The sequence below is a fragment of the Apus apus genome, chromosome 4, assembly GCF_020740795.1.
Source record: "Apus apus isolate bApuApu2 chromosome 4, bApuApu2.pri.cur, whole genome shotgun sequence".
Taxonomy (NCBI): Eukaryota; Metazoa; Chordata; class Aves; order Apodiformes; family Apodidae; genus Apus; species Apus apus.
Window position 1 is genome coordinate 63,555,006 of NC_067285.1, and position 19,303 is coordinate 63,574,308.

The window sequence follows — 19,303 nt, forward strand, 5'->3', positions numbered from 1 at the left end:
GACATCTAAAATGCATTATAAATATCCTGCTTAATTTAAAACATGCTTTTCTTCTCTCACGCTCTTTTTAATCTACACTTGTTAATTTTCTAGGTCTGCTCTTTCTTGCGGAGGTAGAAAAAAAGGCAGCTGCCTTAAAAGAAGAACTAGAAGAAGCACTGAAAGAGAAGGCAATCCTACAAAAACAAGTCAATGAGCTATCAGAATTTCAATCTCTACCGAATACTGTTGAAATACAGCAGAAAGAGGTAAACAAAAAAATTAACTTTTTCCTTATTTTTTTTATATTGTACATGACGGGCAACGATAGTGAAACCAAAAGTTGCTTTGAATCAAACAACCTGAGTTATTTCTAGTTGAACATTTGCCAGTGTATTTGGTCACCATTGATAACTGTGTGTATTTGTACAATGGTGTTTGATCCTGGTTTACTGTTCTAAAATGGAATTTTTGTCTAATTGGGCAAAGAGTATTTCAAGACCCCTTAGTGGAAATGCTTCTTGAGAACTGACAGGTTTAAATTGCAAATTCTGTAAAACTTGTAAGGAAATGTTTCTTTTTACTGGCAGGTTAGGCCTTAGTCTGCTAAGTTTGCTATAAATGTGTCTTAAAGGGTTTCTTTGCAGACACTTCTAGATTTCTTTATCTTTAAACACCTGCTACTACGTATGTGCAGTGAGATGTATCCTGGGCAAGTAATCTCTCAAACTTGTGAATGCTTTGCAAAAAGTTGTAAACCCTTCCAGTGGTCTACTTCCACTAATAAACAAAACTTAATTAGACATTAACAACTTTATAAACTCTGTATCATGAAGTATTGAACACCTAAATATTCAGATTAGGAGTTACAGTTAGGATTATTTGTCCAGTCTTAGCTCAAACATCAGAAAAAGGGTATATTTAATGAACATCTGAAGAGTTAGACAAGGGGTTTTGAGGTTTTGGAAGGGGCTTGTCCGTCTTTTCTTTGAAGCATTGTTTGCTAGACAGCTCCCTCCCAACACTGCAAAACCTAATGTACTGTGTGCTGTGTTTGCCCTGTGCTTTTTCATATATCTGCATATGAATTTGGGTGTTTTTATTCAGCTGTGAGAAATACTGATTTAGAAAATGCTGTTTATTATTTTTCTGTTGGCAGATTCTTGAGAAATGTGAGGAGCTACACTTACTAAAATTAGAAAGAGAAAAGCTACTTTCTGAAATAGCTGATAATGAAATTAGACTGAAACATATGACTGAAGAAATTGGAAAATCAAAAGATGATTTAGCAGATGCACAACTTAAATATGCAAAGTCTGATCAGGAATATGGAACTCTTAAACAGCTCCATCAAGAACTAGAGCAAAAATATGTAGCTGCATCAGAAGACAATGAACAAATGAAGCTCCAAATAGATAATCTATCTAAAGAAGCACGAGAGTCTAAAACAACTTTGGATGAAGTGAAATTAGAGGTCGGTTTCAGCTTGCTCCTTTTTACATTTAAGACATGAGGAATTCATTCACAGTATAAACAAACTTTTTTGAATAAGTGTCTGTAATGTATAAATAACACTATCATTGAAATTCCTGTAGCATGAGTGGATATTACTTATTCTATGCCAGGTGTATAAGGTTGTAAGATTATGCAGTCTCTTCATAGGCAAAGAAATCTCTATGTTGCTCCAGGTTATATGTTCTTCTGTACTTGACCTTTTAATTTTTTTCCCATTATTAATTTATATGTTATGCAATTATTTTTTTTTAAGATGCTGCTATGACTAACTCTATCTAAAGTCAAAGTTTCCTCATCAGGAACTGGAGTCTGTTTAGAAGAGAAGATCTTTAAAGTCAAAGAGAATCACTGTATAAACTGGCACTTTAAAAAGGGGGGAGAACCTCGCCACGTATCAGCACTGATATGGCTGTCATGTTCCAGCTATGGATTTGATAACTCCTAGTTTGATAATTCCTAAGCTACACTACAGTTTTGTGTGTGGTGTTACGTTTTAGTAAGACTTTTGCTGCTAAGGAGAAAACCACAGGAAGGTTCCATGAACGAATGCTCACTTAATATGAGCAAGAATATAGGCAGTGACTTAACGTGAAACGATGAACTTCCTATTCTCTTTTTGAAAATTAGAATCTCTCACCTTTTCTAAACTAACATAATTTTCTGTGACAACATTAGCACATCCACAGATTTGCATTACAATTGAAATGTCTAATATTTTCCTTTACAAACTAAAGCTTTCTAGAAAAATAAAAGAACTGGAAGAAAAGACAGCTGAGCACAAACAACTTCTTGAGGTGAGAGAAGATTTCATTCAGACTCAGCAGAAGCTAGATGAAATGGAGCAATTAAGAGAGCAAGAGAAGATTGCAAAGTTGAGTCTAGAGGCCAAGGATTTAGAGATCCAGTCAGTTCTTCAGCAGCTTACTGAATGTCAAGAAGAAATAAAAACTCTAACCCAGGAAAGAGATGACCTGAAGCAAAAAGAGGATTGTCTTCAAGCTGAGAGAGACCAGCTCAAAGAGGATATAAAAGACACTGTTTCAATGGTAGGAATTTTGCCTTCATAGAAATGGACCACACAAGTTAAGGGGAAGACTAATAATATTATATTTCAACATAGTTTATAAGGAGTGGGGTTTTGTGTGTGGACTTTTTTTAATCAAGGAGTACTTATTAACGTTGCAAAATACTTATTTTCTATTGTGGATTTTCTTCTTTTTATTCCAAAGAATATTTTGGCCCATGAAGAACTGAGAGATACACAGAGAGAGCTGAGAGATACACAGAGTTCTCTCAAGCAATCCCGGGAGACTGTCAAAAAGTTGGAGGAAAGTGTTTCTGAAAAAGAATCTCGGATTCTGAGTGTTGAAGAGGCACTAGGGAAAACCATTGCAGAACTCAATATGCAGGTAAAACATCATGTTATATTTAAAAATAATGCTTTTTATGTGTTTTCAAACAGTGAAAACGAGCCTAGTTAGTCTGATTTATAATCTCTTCTGGTTGCACTCTAGAAAACTTCTCAGCTGTCAGTAGAAATTGGGCAAGAAAGTAGTACTGCCTGATTCAAGTCTTCACCAGTATCTGTTTACCAGATCTAAATGTGTAGAGCTTCAAGCTGTAATGTACACTTTAATAAACCTTTGCTTAACTAGCATGTCCCATGGTTGTCAGTTTAAGTGGTGGCATTAGATAGCAAATAGAAGGCAAGAGAAGGGTTATGTAGGTCTAGGAATGAGGCTAATGTTTCCTATCACTCAGTCCCAATGAGAAGCATAGCATGTGGTTGTAAACAGCAGCTCAGTTCCCAACACAGAGCAGAAGGCTGATCCACTGGGGTTTTTTATGCTTGTGCAACAATTGACAAAGAAGGGTGCTGAGGATATTGTGTACTACATATTTGCTTCAGTGGCAGTTTGTTTGGATGGAGAATCTCTAGTATATGAGACTGGATTTTTCTTGAGGTGTATCAGCTACCAGACCCAGTAAGTCAATTGTCTTAAATTCAGCATTTGCATAATTTGGAATAGATGTGTAAAAATAATCAAAAGGGTATTTTTTATTTGGCTTCTTCCCCTCATACTTTTTTTTAGATAAAGTTCTGGCCAATAGTGCAGAAGAGACTGCTAAATGGTTACAAAAGAGACAGAACAGAGGACAAAGGCTGAAGACTGGTTCTGGAGTTTTTCTTTTTCTGTTAGTGGTTTGATGTTAAAAATATTGTAGCAGAGTAAACCAAACAAATTTTCTTTGAGCAACCTGTTCTAGTTAAGATGTCCTTGCTTATTGTAGGGGAGGGTTGGACTACTGACCTTTAAAGAGTCCTTCCAACTCACATTGTTTTATTTCATTTTAGTTTTAAATTGATGGAAAATCTGTTTCCACATTTTTTTATAGATATCGCAAATGATAGAAGAAATAAACGTCATAACATTAGAGAGAGACCAGCTTGCTAAAGAAAAATCAGAAAATAATAACTGCAGAGAAGGCGATCAGCTTCAGGCTCTAAAGGAACAAATCTTTTTCCTTACACAAGAGAAAAATTCGTTGCAGGATAAGCTGGACAGCTTACATTTGAAAAAAGAAGAGTTTGGGGAAGGAACTCTGGTAAATATGCTGAGGCTGTAAGAGAAAGCATGCTTATTTATACTTTCACTTGAATTAACATAATTTGCAAAAGAAACAGGAGAAAAGGGTCCTGGTACTTGTCTGCAGACCATTAAATACCAGATTTAATATTTAATACTTGACATGTATTCCACCTGTATCTTTGTATATAGACAACTAATAGGATATGACAAACATTTTTTCTGTAAGTAGAATTTTAACTTGATAGGATGGTAGTGATTTGGGTTTATCTGCACAGAGTTGTGGTTTTATAAGTAGATTAAGCTTAAAAATTGCTCATCTGGAGAGGTGGTTCTGCTTTTTCATAGCATAGACAGAACTGACTTCTTTCCGGGTAGTGTATGTTAAGGGACATTGCAGCCAATATTTTCCATAATTGGGCATACTTTTGCATACATCTTACATGTACACTTTGAAAAAGTAAAATATGTGCATATATTTTAATATTTATGGGGAGAGTGGACAAATTTCAAGGAAATAATTGACTTGTTTCAGTAGTCCTCACTTCAGATTTTACTTCTCTTATTTCAAGAAACTTAAATTACATATTGAATTCAGTCGTCCTATTCTAAAAAAAATACAAATCTCTCTAAAACATTGCTTCTATTTGTTTTACATAACCAACCTGTCAAAGTTTGGATGTGTTTATCTTAAAGCTACTTTCCCAAATACAATTACTTCTATTTCTGTATAAAATAGTTACCACAGATTCAAGATAAATCTATTGAGCAAGAATTAATTCTTCTGAGAGAAGAGCTGAGTCAGGCACAACAGAAAATCCATGAAATGGAAGAAATGAAGGCAAACGAATGTCAGAGAGAATCTGAAAAAATAGGGAGAATGGATCTTATTCCAAAGTTGCGTGACTGTCAAGAAGTGAGCACTCTGACAGAAGGAGGAGATTGTAATCTTCAAATGCAACTGGAGAGTCTCCAAAATGAGAGAGACCAGCTAAGAGAAACTGTACAGGAGACAGTTAGCATGGTAAGAAACGGAGTCCTATTCCTTTAGGATAAGAGGTTTTTTAAACTTAAGTCTTAATTTTTGTGTACTCTGTGTTCTGTCCAAAGAATTCAGAGATGCAGGAAGAGCTGAGATGTGCTCATGACTCTCTCAGACAACATCAGGAGACTATTGTGGAACTGAAAGGAAGTATTTCAGAAAAAGAAAATCAACTCCTGAAAGCACAAGAGGCATTGAAGGGAACAACTGATGAACTGCAGCAGAAGGTCAGTAAATAAAGTCAACTAAAAATGTATATCAGGATTGAAACCCCATATCCTCTGAGGACTTGAGTTTGTAAAGGTTCAGTAAATATAGTAATGAAACATAATTAAAAGTTTTTCCTTCTTTTTGCTCCCTGTACTGCTTCTCAAAATAATTCTATAGAAACAGAGGCAGTGAGAAGATGTTCAAATATAATTTTACCTTTAAGCTGCAACCATTACTTAAAGCTAAACATGCCTCAGTGCTGAACAATGGATTATTATTTGACATAAATACTGCTCTTTGACCTCAATGTATTTTCCTAGTCTTAAAACTTAAAATTCCAATAATGTCTTTTAGCTATGTAACTGAAGAAACTTGAGCAACTAAAAGGGAACTTAGCTCATTCTTTAACTTGCTGCAGTACTGTAAATTTCTTACTATTTTCACGTCTGAAGCTATTGAGTCTAACAAGTGTTGTCTTCTATTTGCTATTACACCAATGGAGTAATTTTTATGGAATTATAATGGCCTATGGTTTTTACACACGCACTTTTGTCTACCAATGAGATGGAAGCACTGATATTTGATTAACTTAAGAAAAATTGTTGCATTTTTTTTTCTCTTACAATAGCAGTAAAATAATGCAGATGTCTTCTGTAAAATAATCCAAGTATAACAACCCATATGTACAGACAGTGAAATATATTTCCTCTTGTTAAATATGATCCAATAACACTCTGCTTAAATCACAATCTAATTACTGGGACAAAAAAATTCAATAGATTATAATGTTTTTAGGGGTTTTGAAATTAACCACCAAATGAATTTTATCCATTCAATATTAGTACTGTTCTTATATTCTTTCAGCTCACGGAAGTAACTGAAAACCTGACCCACGTCTCTTTGGAATATGGCAAGCTACTGGCAGAAAAAGAACAAATTGAAAGAACAACGAATGAACATATCTGTCAGCAGCTTGAGAAAATCACTTTACTTAATCAGGAGAAAGATGAGCTACAGCAAATGGTCGAGATTTGTAAAGCAGAAAAAGACCAATTAGAGGCTAACTGTCAGGAAAGCAAGGAGAGAGTATGTATAAAATCTCTTAATTGTTTTAAGGGCACCTTGTACCACACGGACTTATTTCGGTCATGAAGCCTTTTCCTATTCAGGATTTCTTCCTCTCCCGTGTTCACAGCAGTTTACTAGTCCAATCTGGATTTTGGAATCTGTCTCTTGTTTGTTTTTTCTTTCCCTTACTTGCTTCCCTTCCTTTCGGTTACTGTGGTGCTCTAGATTTGGGCCCAGTGTTCTGCCACCTGCTGGACAAACATTCCACCAGGTGCTGTTACATCTTTTATCCACAGTGCCTTTGCATTTAGCTTTGAACAGAAGCAGTGATCCGGGTTTACTGATATCTAACCATTTAATTCTACCACTTCAGCTCATTCTGGATTGATGAAGAGAAAGCTAAACCCAGCAAAGAAACTGATTAGATATCCAGTTTCTCCTTCTTGACATCATATTTACTATCAGATTAGTGAATTGAGTGTTCCAAGTATTAGCCTGAAAAGTATGCTGATGTTGACACTTATTTTTAGAAAAAATTGATTTAGATATATGTACTTAACAAAAACCAAGCTAGTAACTTCTAAAGTTAAAAGGAAGCCTGGTAAGTGTTTTTTCTAAGGGAAGCTCTACAAATAATTTCAAGAATTAAAAGCTTTCATACAAGTTATATGAAACCTCAGGCAGAACCACTGATCTCTCAAGTATGTAGAGCCCAGCTAATTTAAAAACTAAAATCAGCAAGCTAGGATCATCAAATCTTTATTTTTCGATTTACGTCTTGTTGTTAAAGTTGGACAAATTTTTTTATGTAACTGGTGGCAGTTGTCACAAGACTAAGGGTATCTTTCATGGTGCGTTTTATTTTTTTAATAATAATAATTATCTGTGTGGTCTGTTTCCCTCATGCTCCCTTTCCTCCAAAATATCTTTCCCTTTCCTCTTTAGTGTTGCTGACTTTTGTTTTTTCTTAAGTTGATAGACTGTATTTCTAAAGACTGTCTTCCTTTGCCAGTCTTAAACTAGGCATGTGGGAATGACAACTGAATTTTTTCTAAAGTAAAAGACTGATTATTCTGATAGTGCTCTCTTAAGAATTCAAATGCTCTTAGCATGCTTAACTCCCAATAAGCGAAACTTAATTATACTGAGTGAACATCCATGTAATACCTTGTTCTGCAGTCCTTAAAAGTCCTAACAGAGATGGAAAGACTGCAGGAAGAACTAAAGCATCAGAAAGAGCAAGCTGATATCCAGAAGAAAATGCTAGCAGATAAAGAAGAGAAATTGCAAAACACTGAAGAAAAATTCAGTGAAGAAATAAATGAACTGAAAGAAAAGGCAAGTACCATAATAAACTCTTAAAAGTAGCTCAGGGGATGTGCCCTCAAGGACTCGTTAGACTAACAGGTATTTTTACCCATGATAATTTGTGCTGTTAAATTTGTCCAATAGTTGATGTTATGGCAATATGATTTAGCAACAGAAGGTTTTTTTGGTAATTATGTGTTGATCTTACACTCAAATATTTTTAATAGGTAGTCAAGTTGAATGAGGATTTAAATTTGTTAACTAAGGAAAGGGACCAGCTACTGGAAGAACTGAAAGAAAAGACTGAGAGTGAAAGTGATAAACTTCAACAGCTGGAGAAACAGTGTGATTTGTTGGCACAGGAGAGAGATCAGCTCCAGGAAATGCTGGAAGGTATTCAAGCAGAGAAGAACAAAGTGGAAATTAACCTACAGGAGAGTGCTGATAAGGTGCTTTTATCTTAAAGTATAATAACAACTATAAATGCTTGATAGAGGAAAATGGTTAATTCTTGAAAAATACCTTACAATTATTAACCTTATACACACAGACTGAAGAATATTGGCATGCTTTAACTTCTGTCTTGTGGAATGATATTTGAAGGTTGTGTTATTTAGGAATAAATGAGGAACCAGAAAATGCATGGTTTCTTTATCAAAACACTTAAAAGGAATGTTTTAAATTAATTTGAAGCAGTATGTTTCATAGTTGAACTCCAAAGTTTTGAAACAGAAGCCGACAAATTCTGACACTTGTTTCTCTTCAGGATGAGGTGTATCTTCACAACAGTGAAGACAGTGAACTGGGTGGTGTCGATTGAGCAGCAGTCCTTGTTCAGATATTGAGTAGTCACATCAAATACCAGTAGTTAATTCAAATCCATTCTGGGAGGAGAGAATCATCTTACTCTCACTACTTCTATCTTCCAATATAGCTGGTTTTGAGTATAAATTGTCTTTCTGTAAAACTTCAACTTCACTGAAAATTCAGAGGTTTAGCAAAAGGAATGCTAGTTCCATAATAACTTATCAAAGATATTTTAACAGCACTCTGACAACAGTCCAACTCATAAAATTGTGTTAAATAATTTCTAGATAGTTCTTGATGCAAACCCTACTCAAGTTACATCACTGCTTTGTGTTACTTATCTTTGTGAACAGGGATTGCAGAAAAAAAACATCCAAACATGTTTAAGCATACTTTCTCTAGTTCTTTACTAAGGATTTATCAAAATGCTAGTTGGCAGGCTTTGCTTAGAGAAAGGAGATACTTTCAAAGACAAAATTTTGAAATTTCTTTTACTCAAACTAAAGCAGGTATTTTGTGCCAAATATTTTTACTCTGGTGGAATATTGAATAGTCTGGTGTGTGAGAGGTAGTCACGTGCTATTTCAAATCTGTTACTCTATTTTTACTCCAGATACTTGAAACTGAAAAGGAATTGAAGTGGCAACGAGAACTCCTCAGTAATGAGAAGGTCAAAGCTGAAGAAAGGGAAGAACATTTGTTAAAAGTTCAGAGACGGTCAGAGATTTTGGAGGACAGCCTAACAAACAAGGTGAAAGGGTAGTTTTAGTAACAGTTCTCCAATTCTGTCTTTGGATCACTGTTGGGCTAAACTTTTCGGTCAAGACAAATCCCACTTAATTTTTAATTCTCAGTGCATCATATTCATGGGTGCTAAACAAGCATGAACATGGATAAAGGATTTTGTACAAGTTTTTGTAGTGACATTCAGAAATGGCATTGACAATTTGTCTCAGCCTCATAACCAGCTGGGTTGATCGCTCCATTAGAATGGACACTGATTTATCCAATATGTGCAGGCTTAATGTAATAGTCAGTGATTGTACATGTATTTATTCAGATTTTTAAAGTCACTGTGTAGACAGTACAAACCTAACTGGGTTTAGAATCCTTGGTGCTTTGCATGCTTTCAGTCTGTATTTATTATTCAGAAAGTCTTGAACTTCACTCTTGCCAACTTGGTCTTTTTGCAGTTTTCACTTCATTTTTCACCTGTCAGAATCTTTGTCTGTAGATCAGAAGAGTGCTTCAGATTGGCAGTTGTGTTACTGTTCATTAGAGTAGATATAAAGATATTTCCATTGCATATTTCTTATATTATTATCTATCTCTTAATTTTCTTATGTTGTGGACGTATGTTGACTGCCTTTTTGTTTGCTTCCTCTTGCTTTATTGAAGACCAAGAGCTGTCTAGAGTTCTCTGCGTGTAATGCTATTTCTCTTCCTGTGGTGTTCTAATCACTCAGAAAAAGAAAAGTAATATTTAAACTTCTCTTGCTATTAGTGTGAATTTCATAGTACTTGGAAATTGTTCTTTATATTTGACACAACTGATCTGAGTAATTCTTGGGGGGTTGGTTATATAGACCCGGACCAACTCATAATTCTTGTTTTTCTCCACTATTTATTATAGATTCAACAGTTAACAGAGATGCTAAATAGTGTATCATGTGAAAAAGACCACTTACTGGCTGAAAGAACTAGTCAGTCTTTGCAACTTACAGAACAAATCTCATCAATTAATCAAGAAAAAGATGAGCTACAAAAACTTCTCCAGGATGTCAGGTCTGAGCGGGACCAGCTGAAGACAGAATTGCAAAAAAATTCTGAGATGGTTGGTGTCACAAATTGCATACCTAAGTTACTAATAACTTCTCTTCTTGAATGGTACTTAAAAATGTATGCTTTTTCTTAGTACATTGAAACAAATGCAAAACTGGAATGTGCTTTAGACCAACTGAAGCAGAGAAACCTGCATGATATGTCTGTTCAGGTGAACCTACTGGATAATGCTGAGCAGCTGTTTGGTGACAGCCTGAAGGAAAAAACCTTAAAAATTAAGGTAAACTTACTTCTCTGCTTATTTTAAAGATGCATGTAAAAATTCAATACCATTTGTTCTGGAGCATAAACCTTGCCTCTGTGTATAATCTATAAAATTGTTTGTATATCTTACTAAAATGCTGCAAGCCGTGGGATGAGCTGATTTGCTGTTGCTATTTAGTGGCCATGCATCCTGTTCTGAGAAGGTTAAATCGATCTCAGTTCAGACAACTCAATTTCATTACTATCCAGCCACCCCAATGAAAATAACTAGTTATGTAGATGTGACTTCACCATGTAGTTTTTGAAAAATCCTCCCTTTTGTTACTTCCCATGAAAAATAAATTGGCTTCATTAAATAGCCACTCTCCTCAAAACAGGGAGCTCCTGTAATTCCTTAGAGCTTTTGTTAGTTAACTATCCTGAGTATATTTTCTCACAGATGTCAAAAGTACTACTAACCTACTGAAAGCCTGAGTAAACCAAGATTTTGGAACATGCATTAAGCACTTAAGAGTACTATTGTACTGCAGTCTGTACATCTGTAAATCTGGATGTCTTCCTGTACATGCTAGAAAAACTGAGTACTGCTTCAGTTAACACAAAAAGTAGTAAAGGTCCAAATTGCAAAAAACAGTTGTGTAGCTTTCTTCATACTGTCTTTCTACCCTACATCAGCAGTAGGGAGCTAATAATGAGGTAAGTAACAAACATCAGTTGATCCCTTTTAATGGCTGTCTCCCTTTCTGATTTTTGTAATAGGCAAAATTTGTCTGTTTCTTGCACAGTTATCTTAAGTATCTTGTACTTGCTCGTGTTGGGCACAGGGCATATGTTAGTTCCAATATTTTTACTCTGGGGTGAAGAGTTAAACTGGTGAATCCTGTTAATTTCAACTAAGAGCCAAAGATGGAGGCAATACACGTGGGAGACTTTGTTTTAAAAGGTATAACATCATTCTGTATGTGATACCTGACTTGTAGTTCATTGAGAGTGCTTTGAAGCCTATTGCATTTCTCAGTCTGCTCACTGCTTGATTGCATCTCCCTTTTTATTGCAGAATACTAAGAACAATGTCACAATCCCTTTCTTTCAATAAAATAACCAAATAAATTAACTTGGGAGCCAGAGGACAGCCCACCTGGAAAACTTGTGAACAGGCAACAATTTCATTTTGGGCCTGATCTACAGGTCTTGAAATGACCAGGCAATCTAAACTAAAATGAAAGTGGAAAATGAAAATTTGAAATTAAAATGAAAATTTGAGTTTGTGAAATAAGATTTTTCTGGAAAACTAAGAAATCGTCTGCTTTTGTGCCTGGCTTAGTGTTCTTGTTATTCCCATGGCAAGTCAAAACTGAAGTCTTCAATTTTCTGTTGTAAAACCAACTGTAGGATTTAGTCCTGGAGTTTGATGGTTTATTTTAAGCTTAGTTTATAGCTAATCACTCTTTTCTTACTGTGACTGAATGCATATGTTTCACTTGCATTTAGGAGCTTCTTGAGAAATTCACAAATATGGGGAAGAGGTATGAATGTCTCTTTACAGTGTCTCTTAATCTAAAGGATGATCTGAATAGTCGGAAAGCACTGGTAGCTGCGGTGCTGACTCAGCTTTCATCAGAAAAGAGCAAATATGTCAAAAGACTTCAAACTGACAATGAGAAAATAAACAGTCATCTCCAGAGTTTATTGAACAAACTGAAGGTACCAACTTAAATTTTTGTGAATGTATGTCTTGGGGAAAATAAAGTGATAGTAAATGCTTTATAATCCTGGAAAATTAACTATTTAAGTTAATCAGCCTTAGTTTTTTACTGTAATTTGCATTGTATTATTTCATTAATATTAATCCATTTTAATTGGGAAAATTTTCTATACTCTGTAAGTCAAGTTATGGACTCATAAGTTAGTTAGTATTTCATTGTGGGGGGAAAGAGACATGTAAAATGCCTTGGGGATACATATTTACTCTGCAAAACTAAAGTAGTTTAACTTCTGTAGCCTTGCAGACCTTCCCCGATTTGCAGTTCAGTGGAGAAACTGATTGCAATTATCAGAAAAAAGTTAGGGGAATTTGGAAATAATTCCTGTTATCATTTGCAGCAGTACACTAAACAATAATTTTTCTGTTTCTTTCTTTACCATGAAATATTAAAGGTTGTTTTTTATTGTTGTTGAGGAACTAGGTGGCAGTACACAAAAATACTGAATATGGTCTTGAGAGTTAGTAGCCTCTATAAACATCCATTAGGTTAAAAGTTTAACAACTATTCCAGAGGGCCTTATTTCCTAAATTCATTAAGGGTTTTTTAGGTTTTGGTCTGTCTTTTTTCCACAGATGCCTTTCAGCTTTTATGGTTAAAGGTGTTTAAGTGGTGATCTTGACTAGAAAAATGTTTAAATCAGCATGGTAATATTCTTGTAGATCTGCAACTTTCACAGCTCTTAAGAGAAAATAAATACAACAAAGAATGCTATGCTTTTCAAAGTTTAGAGTTGTGGAAGACTGTCCTAGAGCCTTTTAGACTTTTTGGCCTTTCTAGGAGTCTACAAAAAATAGCATACTTTAAAAATGCTGACCCAGCTAAAAGTCTTAGATGCTGTTGCTATAGAGAATTTGTGAACTCAATTTTCTTAATCATATTTTAGTTGTCCTGGATACCTATGGGTTAGGAGAGTAAATAGACTGAATTGTAAAATATGTAATCTTAGCCGGCTGTAGAGTATCATTTTAAAGCATACTCACTGATACATCCTGTGCTTTTACAACAGTTTCTGTTCAGTCGTGTTTGCTTGAAGAAAAGGGAGTATTATGCTACTGTTAACAAGTATGACATGGAAATGCTTGAGGAAAAAAGAAAGCAAGATCAGCTACAAGTGCAGATTCAGTATATCAGGAAGACTTATTTGAAACAGAATGAAATATCTTCTCAAGAGTTAAACATCACTGAAGCACTGCACAATTTGCACTTGGAGGTGGAGGTAGCATTTGAAACAATTTTCACACAAAGACTTGCCTGTTTCAAGGCATGGGGTGATGTGGTGGTGCTAATCTAATGCCATTGCTTTTATCTGTTAAGACTTCATTCAAAGGAGGGGGAATAACATTTGTACTTTTTAATGCTATTCTATAAAATGAGGATTCTGTTCTACAGAGTGGCTCAAAGTGATGAGGTTATAAAGTAGCAGGAATGTTATTTACTCATTTGCCCTGTAAAATATATGCTACCTGATACTGGGATGACTTTTAAAATAATGAGAAACACTTATTAACGTGCTTCCCCATCCCTCTTTCTACTTCTCACCTGTCCCAGGAATGTAAATTGTTGTATCTTCGCAGTAGGGAGTAATTTAAGGATAGTGAAATTCCTTTTATATGATAATTAGTTGCTACAAAAGACTTCCTGCTAGTATTAATAGCTAAGATGGCAAAACGTTTATTTAGATACGTAGTTATCAAACAATATTTAAACTTGAATTCCCTGTTTTATAAAGAGCATTCTCAAAGATGTATCAGAAACGGAAAGTGAACTTCTCAGCATAGAGGCAGAGTTACAGCAGGAAGAAAGTGCTAGAAAAGAAAGAGCACAGTTCTGGGAAGCTTGTTCAGGAACACACTGTAATGCAGAAGAACTTAAAGAAGAGTTGGAGAAAGATAATGAAAGGCTTCTGCAAGTCATTAACTTCTGGACTCCTAAAGTAAAGGTGAAGTTAAATCTTCTTTAATCAAAAATGTATTTTGTATAAGAACTCTGTAAATATCTCTAATCTAATTGGAAAAAAAAAAGGGCTATTCAAGGATTATTCATTATTATTAGTACTTTCTATATTCATGCTTCGGTGTTACCTGTAGAAATACAAGATTTTTAAAGACTTTCATGCATCCAAACATGGAAACTCGCTTTGTTAAAGACTTTATAGGTGTCAAATGGGGAATGGAAGATAAGGACAGGGCAGGTGGGAGGGAGGGGGTGTTTGCATTTTTATCAGACTGAATTCTGGAAACAGTACATTCAAAATTATTACGTTAGCTTTGCATGCAGAATGTGGCAGCTGGATATAATCCCTTTCTCCAGGCTTTCTGCCCACAAGATGGCTCTGTTCAAGCTAACTTTATCAAAATTACTTTAGCAGTTTTTAAAACTAGATTGCAATTTATATTTTCACACCTTTTCTAACTTCAGAAAGTCAAGCTATTCTAAAGATGGCTCAGCCTTTCTTTTTTCTTTCTTCTTTATTTTTGCTCCCTTTGGAGAAAAGACCAAGTGTTTTACAAAGTTAAGTGCATCATGAGCAAAATTTTGAGTTCTATCTCTAATAAAATGTAGGGAACATTTCTCAAAAAACAGCTTGTGAGAGGCAATTTACTGCCTTCTAATTAGTTGTTAAGAACAGTCTTACAAAACAGTGTAGCCTGGAACTTTCTGGTCTGTTTATACTGTTACTACTTCTATTTGTATCTATCTGAAGTATGAAGAGCTCATCAACCTTCCCCCAATGTTGTGACTCAGTTCTGTCCTGTTACTGACATTAGAGAAGTCTTTCCACAATAGTTCCTTTATTTCTGTAATGTTAGTGCTTGTTTGAGTTAATGCAGAATATTGGCAAATTTGTAGTTCCTTCCTCTCTCCCAGTTTTTTGGAAATGAAACCAGACTTGTGCTTCCATTTCTGATGACAAGTATCTTCTAATGGGACATGGAAACACGAAAGTGAAATTAATGCAGGCCCCACAAGATACTTCCTGTTTCTTCACTTACTTTTAGCTGATTCAAAAATTATTTAAAATTTATCTGTGTGACACTACGTATTTTCAGATACTCCTTCAACTTTCTTCAGAGCTGGATAGCAGAACTGCTGATTACTGTAAAAAAGCTGATGTTGAACTGAAACAGAGAAAAGAGAAAAATGAAGAGTTTCTTCAGGAACTAAACAGTCTTCAAGAACAACTGGCCCCTGGTGGGTCTGCCAGTCTCGTGTTAGAAGAAGAAAACTACAGGCTCCATAACAAATTAAAGGCTGCAGAACAAGATATAAAGGTACCAATATTTGTTTCTAAGGAAAACTTTTTTAATGCTTGTTTTCAAAGTGAGAGCACTTAAACACAAAACAAAGAGGACAGCTGTAAATCTGTGCTACACAACACGTTAGGCCCAAGAGCACTTTATTTTTGTAACTTTTTTGTATTCCCAAAGTAGAAGTTTGAGCTCGTCTGTAATGTGATAATTTTAATTGCCTGTTTTCTGCACACAAATAGGTGTCAGTTAAGAAATCTAGGTAAAATATTCCCATTGTTTTAGAAGTACTTTAATAGTGAGCCACTCTTGATGCTTCCTTCAAGTGTATGGTATTCATTATGTCAAACTGGAAGCAGGAGAAGAGTTCTGTCTTTAATCCTAAGAACTGAGGATTCATTTTTATCTGTTTTGTTTTTTGTATGCCAGTTACTGTTGTTCAAAACACATTTTCTTAGACTTGGATGTTCTGGAATACTAAAAGGTGACACCAACATTCAGATAGACACCAAGAGTTGCCACAGAGCCTGTAGTATTGCATTTCTTGTGTGGTTTGGGTTTTTTGTTTATATTAAGAATAGAGCCATGTACTGCTACTGTTATATCTCTTGGCATAACTACTCATAACTGATTGATATCTCAATAGGCTATGGAAGTCAAAATTCAGAAGCTGCAAAATGTAATAAATGAAGTAGGAAAAGACGTAAAAGAGAGAGATGACAGGATAGTCAAATTACAAACACAGATAAGAATGAAAACGGAGACAAATGAGCTCACCCAACTGCAAGCCAAACTGAATGAGGCAGAGAAACGCCTCAAAACAGCCTCAATAGAGAATCAGAGTCTCCAGGTATGAACAAAATCCTTTACTCCTCTTGTTCTCCTCTGATCCTGGAGAGAGGACATGCTAGAGAAGCTTTAGATGAAATGTAGCTCTCTAAAGTAAATTTATTGTACTGTATAGCATTCTTAGAGTAAAACACTACTTGTTTAGCATGCAGTTTCACATTCTACCAATGCAGCATTTAGAGACAAAACTTAGAAGCAACGTTATGGTATTAGAAGCTAAATTTATCACTTGTATGTGATGCATTTCTGAAATGTTCTAAAAAAAAGTTTAGATTTTGAAACTGAAGCATGAGGTGTTTTTTCTATGTAATGTATTTGCATATTAGTTAAAAATTCTCAGACTTATATCTGCAAACAAGTCAGTGAAACTTGCTAAAATATGATTGCATGTAATACACCACATTTGGGATACCAACTAATGCTCTAGTGCTAGTTGATGATGTTGGGTGTTCTTAATCCAAAACAACTTTCTGCTCCTAGTCTTGTCCTGCAAAATCTAGCAGATCATAGTAAAGATACAAAGTAAGCAACCCTTAATTTCTAAGTAACAAGCCTTTCTTCATATTAAGTTTGGTTTTTTTTTTCAGGCAAAATTAGATAAAGGTGCTGAGTTGTACAAAGAGGAAATTGATAATCTCAAAACACAATTGGTAAAATGTGATATGGAAAGAATGAAACAATCCAACTCCTTTGATACAAAGTAAGTTCAGATCTTAACTTGTTAAAATTCTCAAATACTTACTTCTTAGCTTTTACTTTTCTGTTCATTTTTTTCCACAGAATAAGTAGTGAGCTTTCAGCTCTAGGTGTTTTAAGTCTTCACTGTAGTTATATTCCAGTGAAGTAAAAACCAACTGTGTCTTGAGTGCATTACAAAACTCGTTCCCTATACACCCACCAAAATTTCCCCACTAACCCATGTTCAGCCATAAAAGTAACAAATGTTCTGGCCAAAGCAACTGAGGAGAAAGCAGTAACTGAAGTCACTCCCTAGCTCACTGGAGAGAATGGACTCAGAGAGAATAATTCTAGTCCAACTTCTGGGTTTTTTTTGCACTTTACCTAAAATCTAACCAACCACCAGATTTAGGTACTTATACCTGTATAGATTTGGTACATTTCGATAGCTTATTTGGAAATCAAACTAGCTCTCCTGCAATTGTAATAACTATTAAACTGAGGATTTCTGGTTTGTGTTTATTTTTCTTCCTCTCTTTCTGTCCCGTATAGACTTGCTAATTATAAAGCTCTTGTAGAACACCAAGAACAACAGTTAAGAAAGCTGAAAGAAGAACTTAGAAGAGCAAAGCAAGAGCAAGATGTTTCTGGTAAATTAAATATAAGGGACTCTTTCATGTTAAACATTCCATTTTAAGTTACATGGTTAAACACCAGATTGAAACGCAAGCCTTTACCTCAAAGGGTATAAGGTGGATTGGGTGCTTTGGAAGATGAGACAAAAAGTAAAATGTCAGCTGCATGTTTACTGCACTAGAATCACAGCTCTTGTCTTTTTTTTCTCTAGCCATGTTTGCACTTACCATGGGGTAAACTATAGCTGTAGTTGCTCATGTTGCCTTTGTTCCTTGACTGACCACATACAAATAGCTAGTTCTGATCATAATTATGATGTACATTAAACTATAACCATTTTAACTATAAATGGCTTAATGGAGAATCTTTTCAGTTTCATAGTATCTCCCTTGCAGTGTGAATACTGGGATGTGTGTTTGTGTATAAAAAGAGTAGCTGTTGTAATGGCAGTTGTAACCTAGTGAGATTTTTGTATATAAGTCCATGGGAAGGAATAGGCTAAAAAAATACATTGGTTTTAAGTGCTGTCCAAATAATACATACATCTGTATAAATCTGTCTTCTAGTGGTGCTGGAAAAAGAAGCTCCTCAGCAATCCCAAGCACCCCTTACTTGTGGTGGTGGCAGTGGTATTGTGCAGAGCACAAAAATACTTGTTCTAAAATCTGAACAAGTTAAGCTCCAGAAAGAGAACTTGCACCTGAGGAAACAAAATGATCTCCTACTAAGGTAACTATAAAGCTGATCAGCAACATATCAGATCATTTATTGCTGTTTAACTATGCATGTCATCAGTGTTTCTTTCTCGCAGAACTGTAGAAGTATTAATTTTAGATTTTCTAGATTCTTTCATATCCAGCTCTTATTTAAAGCTTATTTATTTTATATATATATTCATGGCTTTTGAACTTTACATTGCTGTCATAAAAAATCTTGAATGCTAGAAAATACACTTAAATTGTATGTTGGAAATAATTTTAGCTTAAAAAAATTTAAATATTTAAATATTTAAAAACATCTCTGACAGTAAGATACACAGATAGGGTCTTACATTGTCATGTCTGCGGGTATGCTGTCAGAAGATACAGGAACTGTCAGGAACTTTTCCTTATTTAAAGGAACTTCTGCATTTTTTTTCTTAATTAAATTCTGGTTTGTTTATTTTTAAGTAATGAGCTTCAACTGAAAGAGGAACTTAGAAAATGGAAAGAAAGAGCACTAAAATGGAAAGAACGATCCGCAAGAGAAACTACTCGAGAGACAGTGTCAAGGTCTCCAAGGAAGACAGTGTCACATTCTCTTAAAGAGCAAATGCCTTCACCCTGCAAGGAAACTATTTCTCAGGAAATTGTGACTCAGGAGGTATCAAAGCATCTGCCACTGACTTGTCCAACAAATTTCTTTGATAATTCCAGCTTGGGTACACTAACAGGTATGTAACGCAGTGCTGTTCTCCTATAAGGTCTTGGAGAGGCAAAATTTAAGGGATGGTCTGTGAGTTATGAGAAAATGCCCTGTATTTTCTGTATTCAGACCTGAAACTTCCACGATTAGTTTTCTAAT

The 19,303-nt window shown here is 35.1% G+C and overlaps 1 protein-coding gene across 1 annotated transcript in view; it reads left to right on the top strand.

The window, feature by feature from the left end:
* Positions 1–19,303, top strand: part of CENPE (centromere protein E) — a 36,394-nt gene that overhangs the window by 15,870 nt on the left and 1,221 nt on the right. Inside the window, exons 22-43 of the mRNA XM_051618279.1 lie at positions 94–248; positions 1,139–1,453; positions 2,229–2,540; positions 2,724–2,903; positions 3,892–4,101; positions 4,822–5,106; positions 5,193–5,351; positions 6,199–6,420; positions 7,582–7,744; positions 7,942–8,159; positions 9,131–9,268; positions 10,151–10,351; positions 10,433–10,579; positions 12,055–12,267; positions 13,336–13,545; positions 14,059–14,268; positions 15,380–15,601; positions 16,224–16,427; positions 17,014–17,126; positions 17,657–17,754; positions 18,307–18,469; positions 18,910–19,172. Coding sequence (XP_051474239.1) covers positions 94–248; positions 1,139–1,453; positions 2,229–2,540; positions 2,724–2,903; positions 3,892–4,101; positions 4,822–5,106; positions 5,193–5,351; positions 6,199–6,420; positions 7,582–7,744; positions 7,942–8,159; positions 9,131–9,268; positions 10,151–10,351; positions 10,433–10,579; positions 12,055–12,267; positions 13,336–13,545; positions 14,059–14,268; positions 15,380–15,601; positions 16,224–16,427; positions 17,014–17,126; positions 17,657–17,754; positions 18,307–18,469; positions 18,910–19,172 — 4,401 coding nt within the window. The remainder of the gene's footprint in view (positions 1–93; positions 249–1,138; positions 1,454–2,228; positions 2,541–2,723; positions 2,904–3,891; positions 4,102–4,821; positions 5,107–5,192; positions 5,352–6,198; positions 6,421–7,581; positions 7,745–7,941; positions 8,160–9,130; positions 9,269–10,150; positions 10,352–10,432; positions 10,580–12,054; positions 12,268–13,335; positions 13,546–14,058; positions 14,269–15,379; positions 15,602–16,223; positions 16,428–17,013; positions 17,127–17,656; positions 17,755–18,306; positions 18,470–18,909; positions 19,173–19,303) is intronic.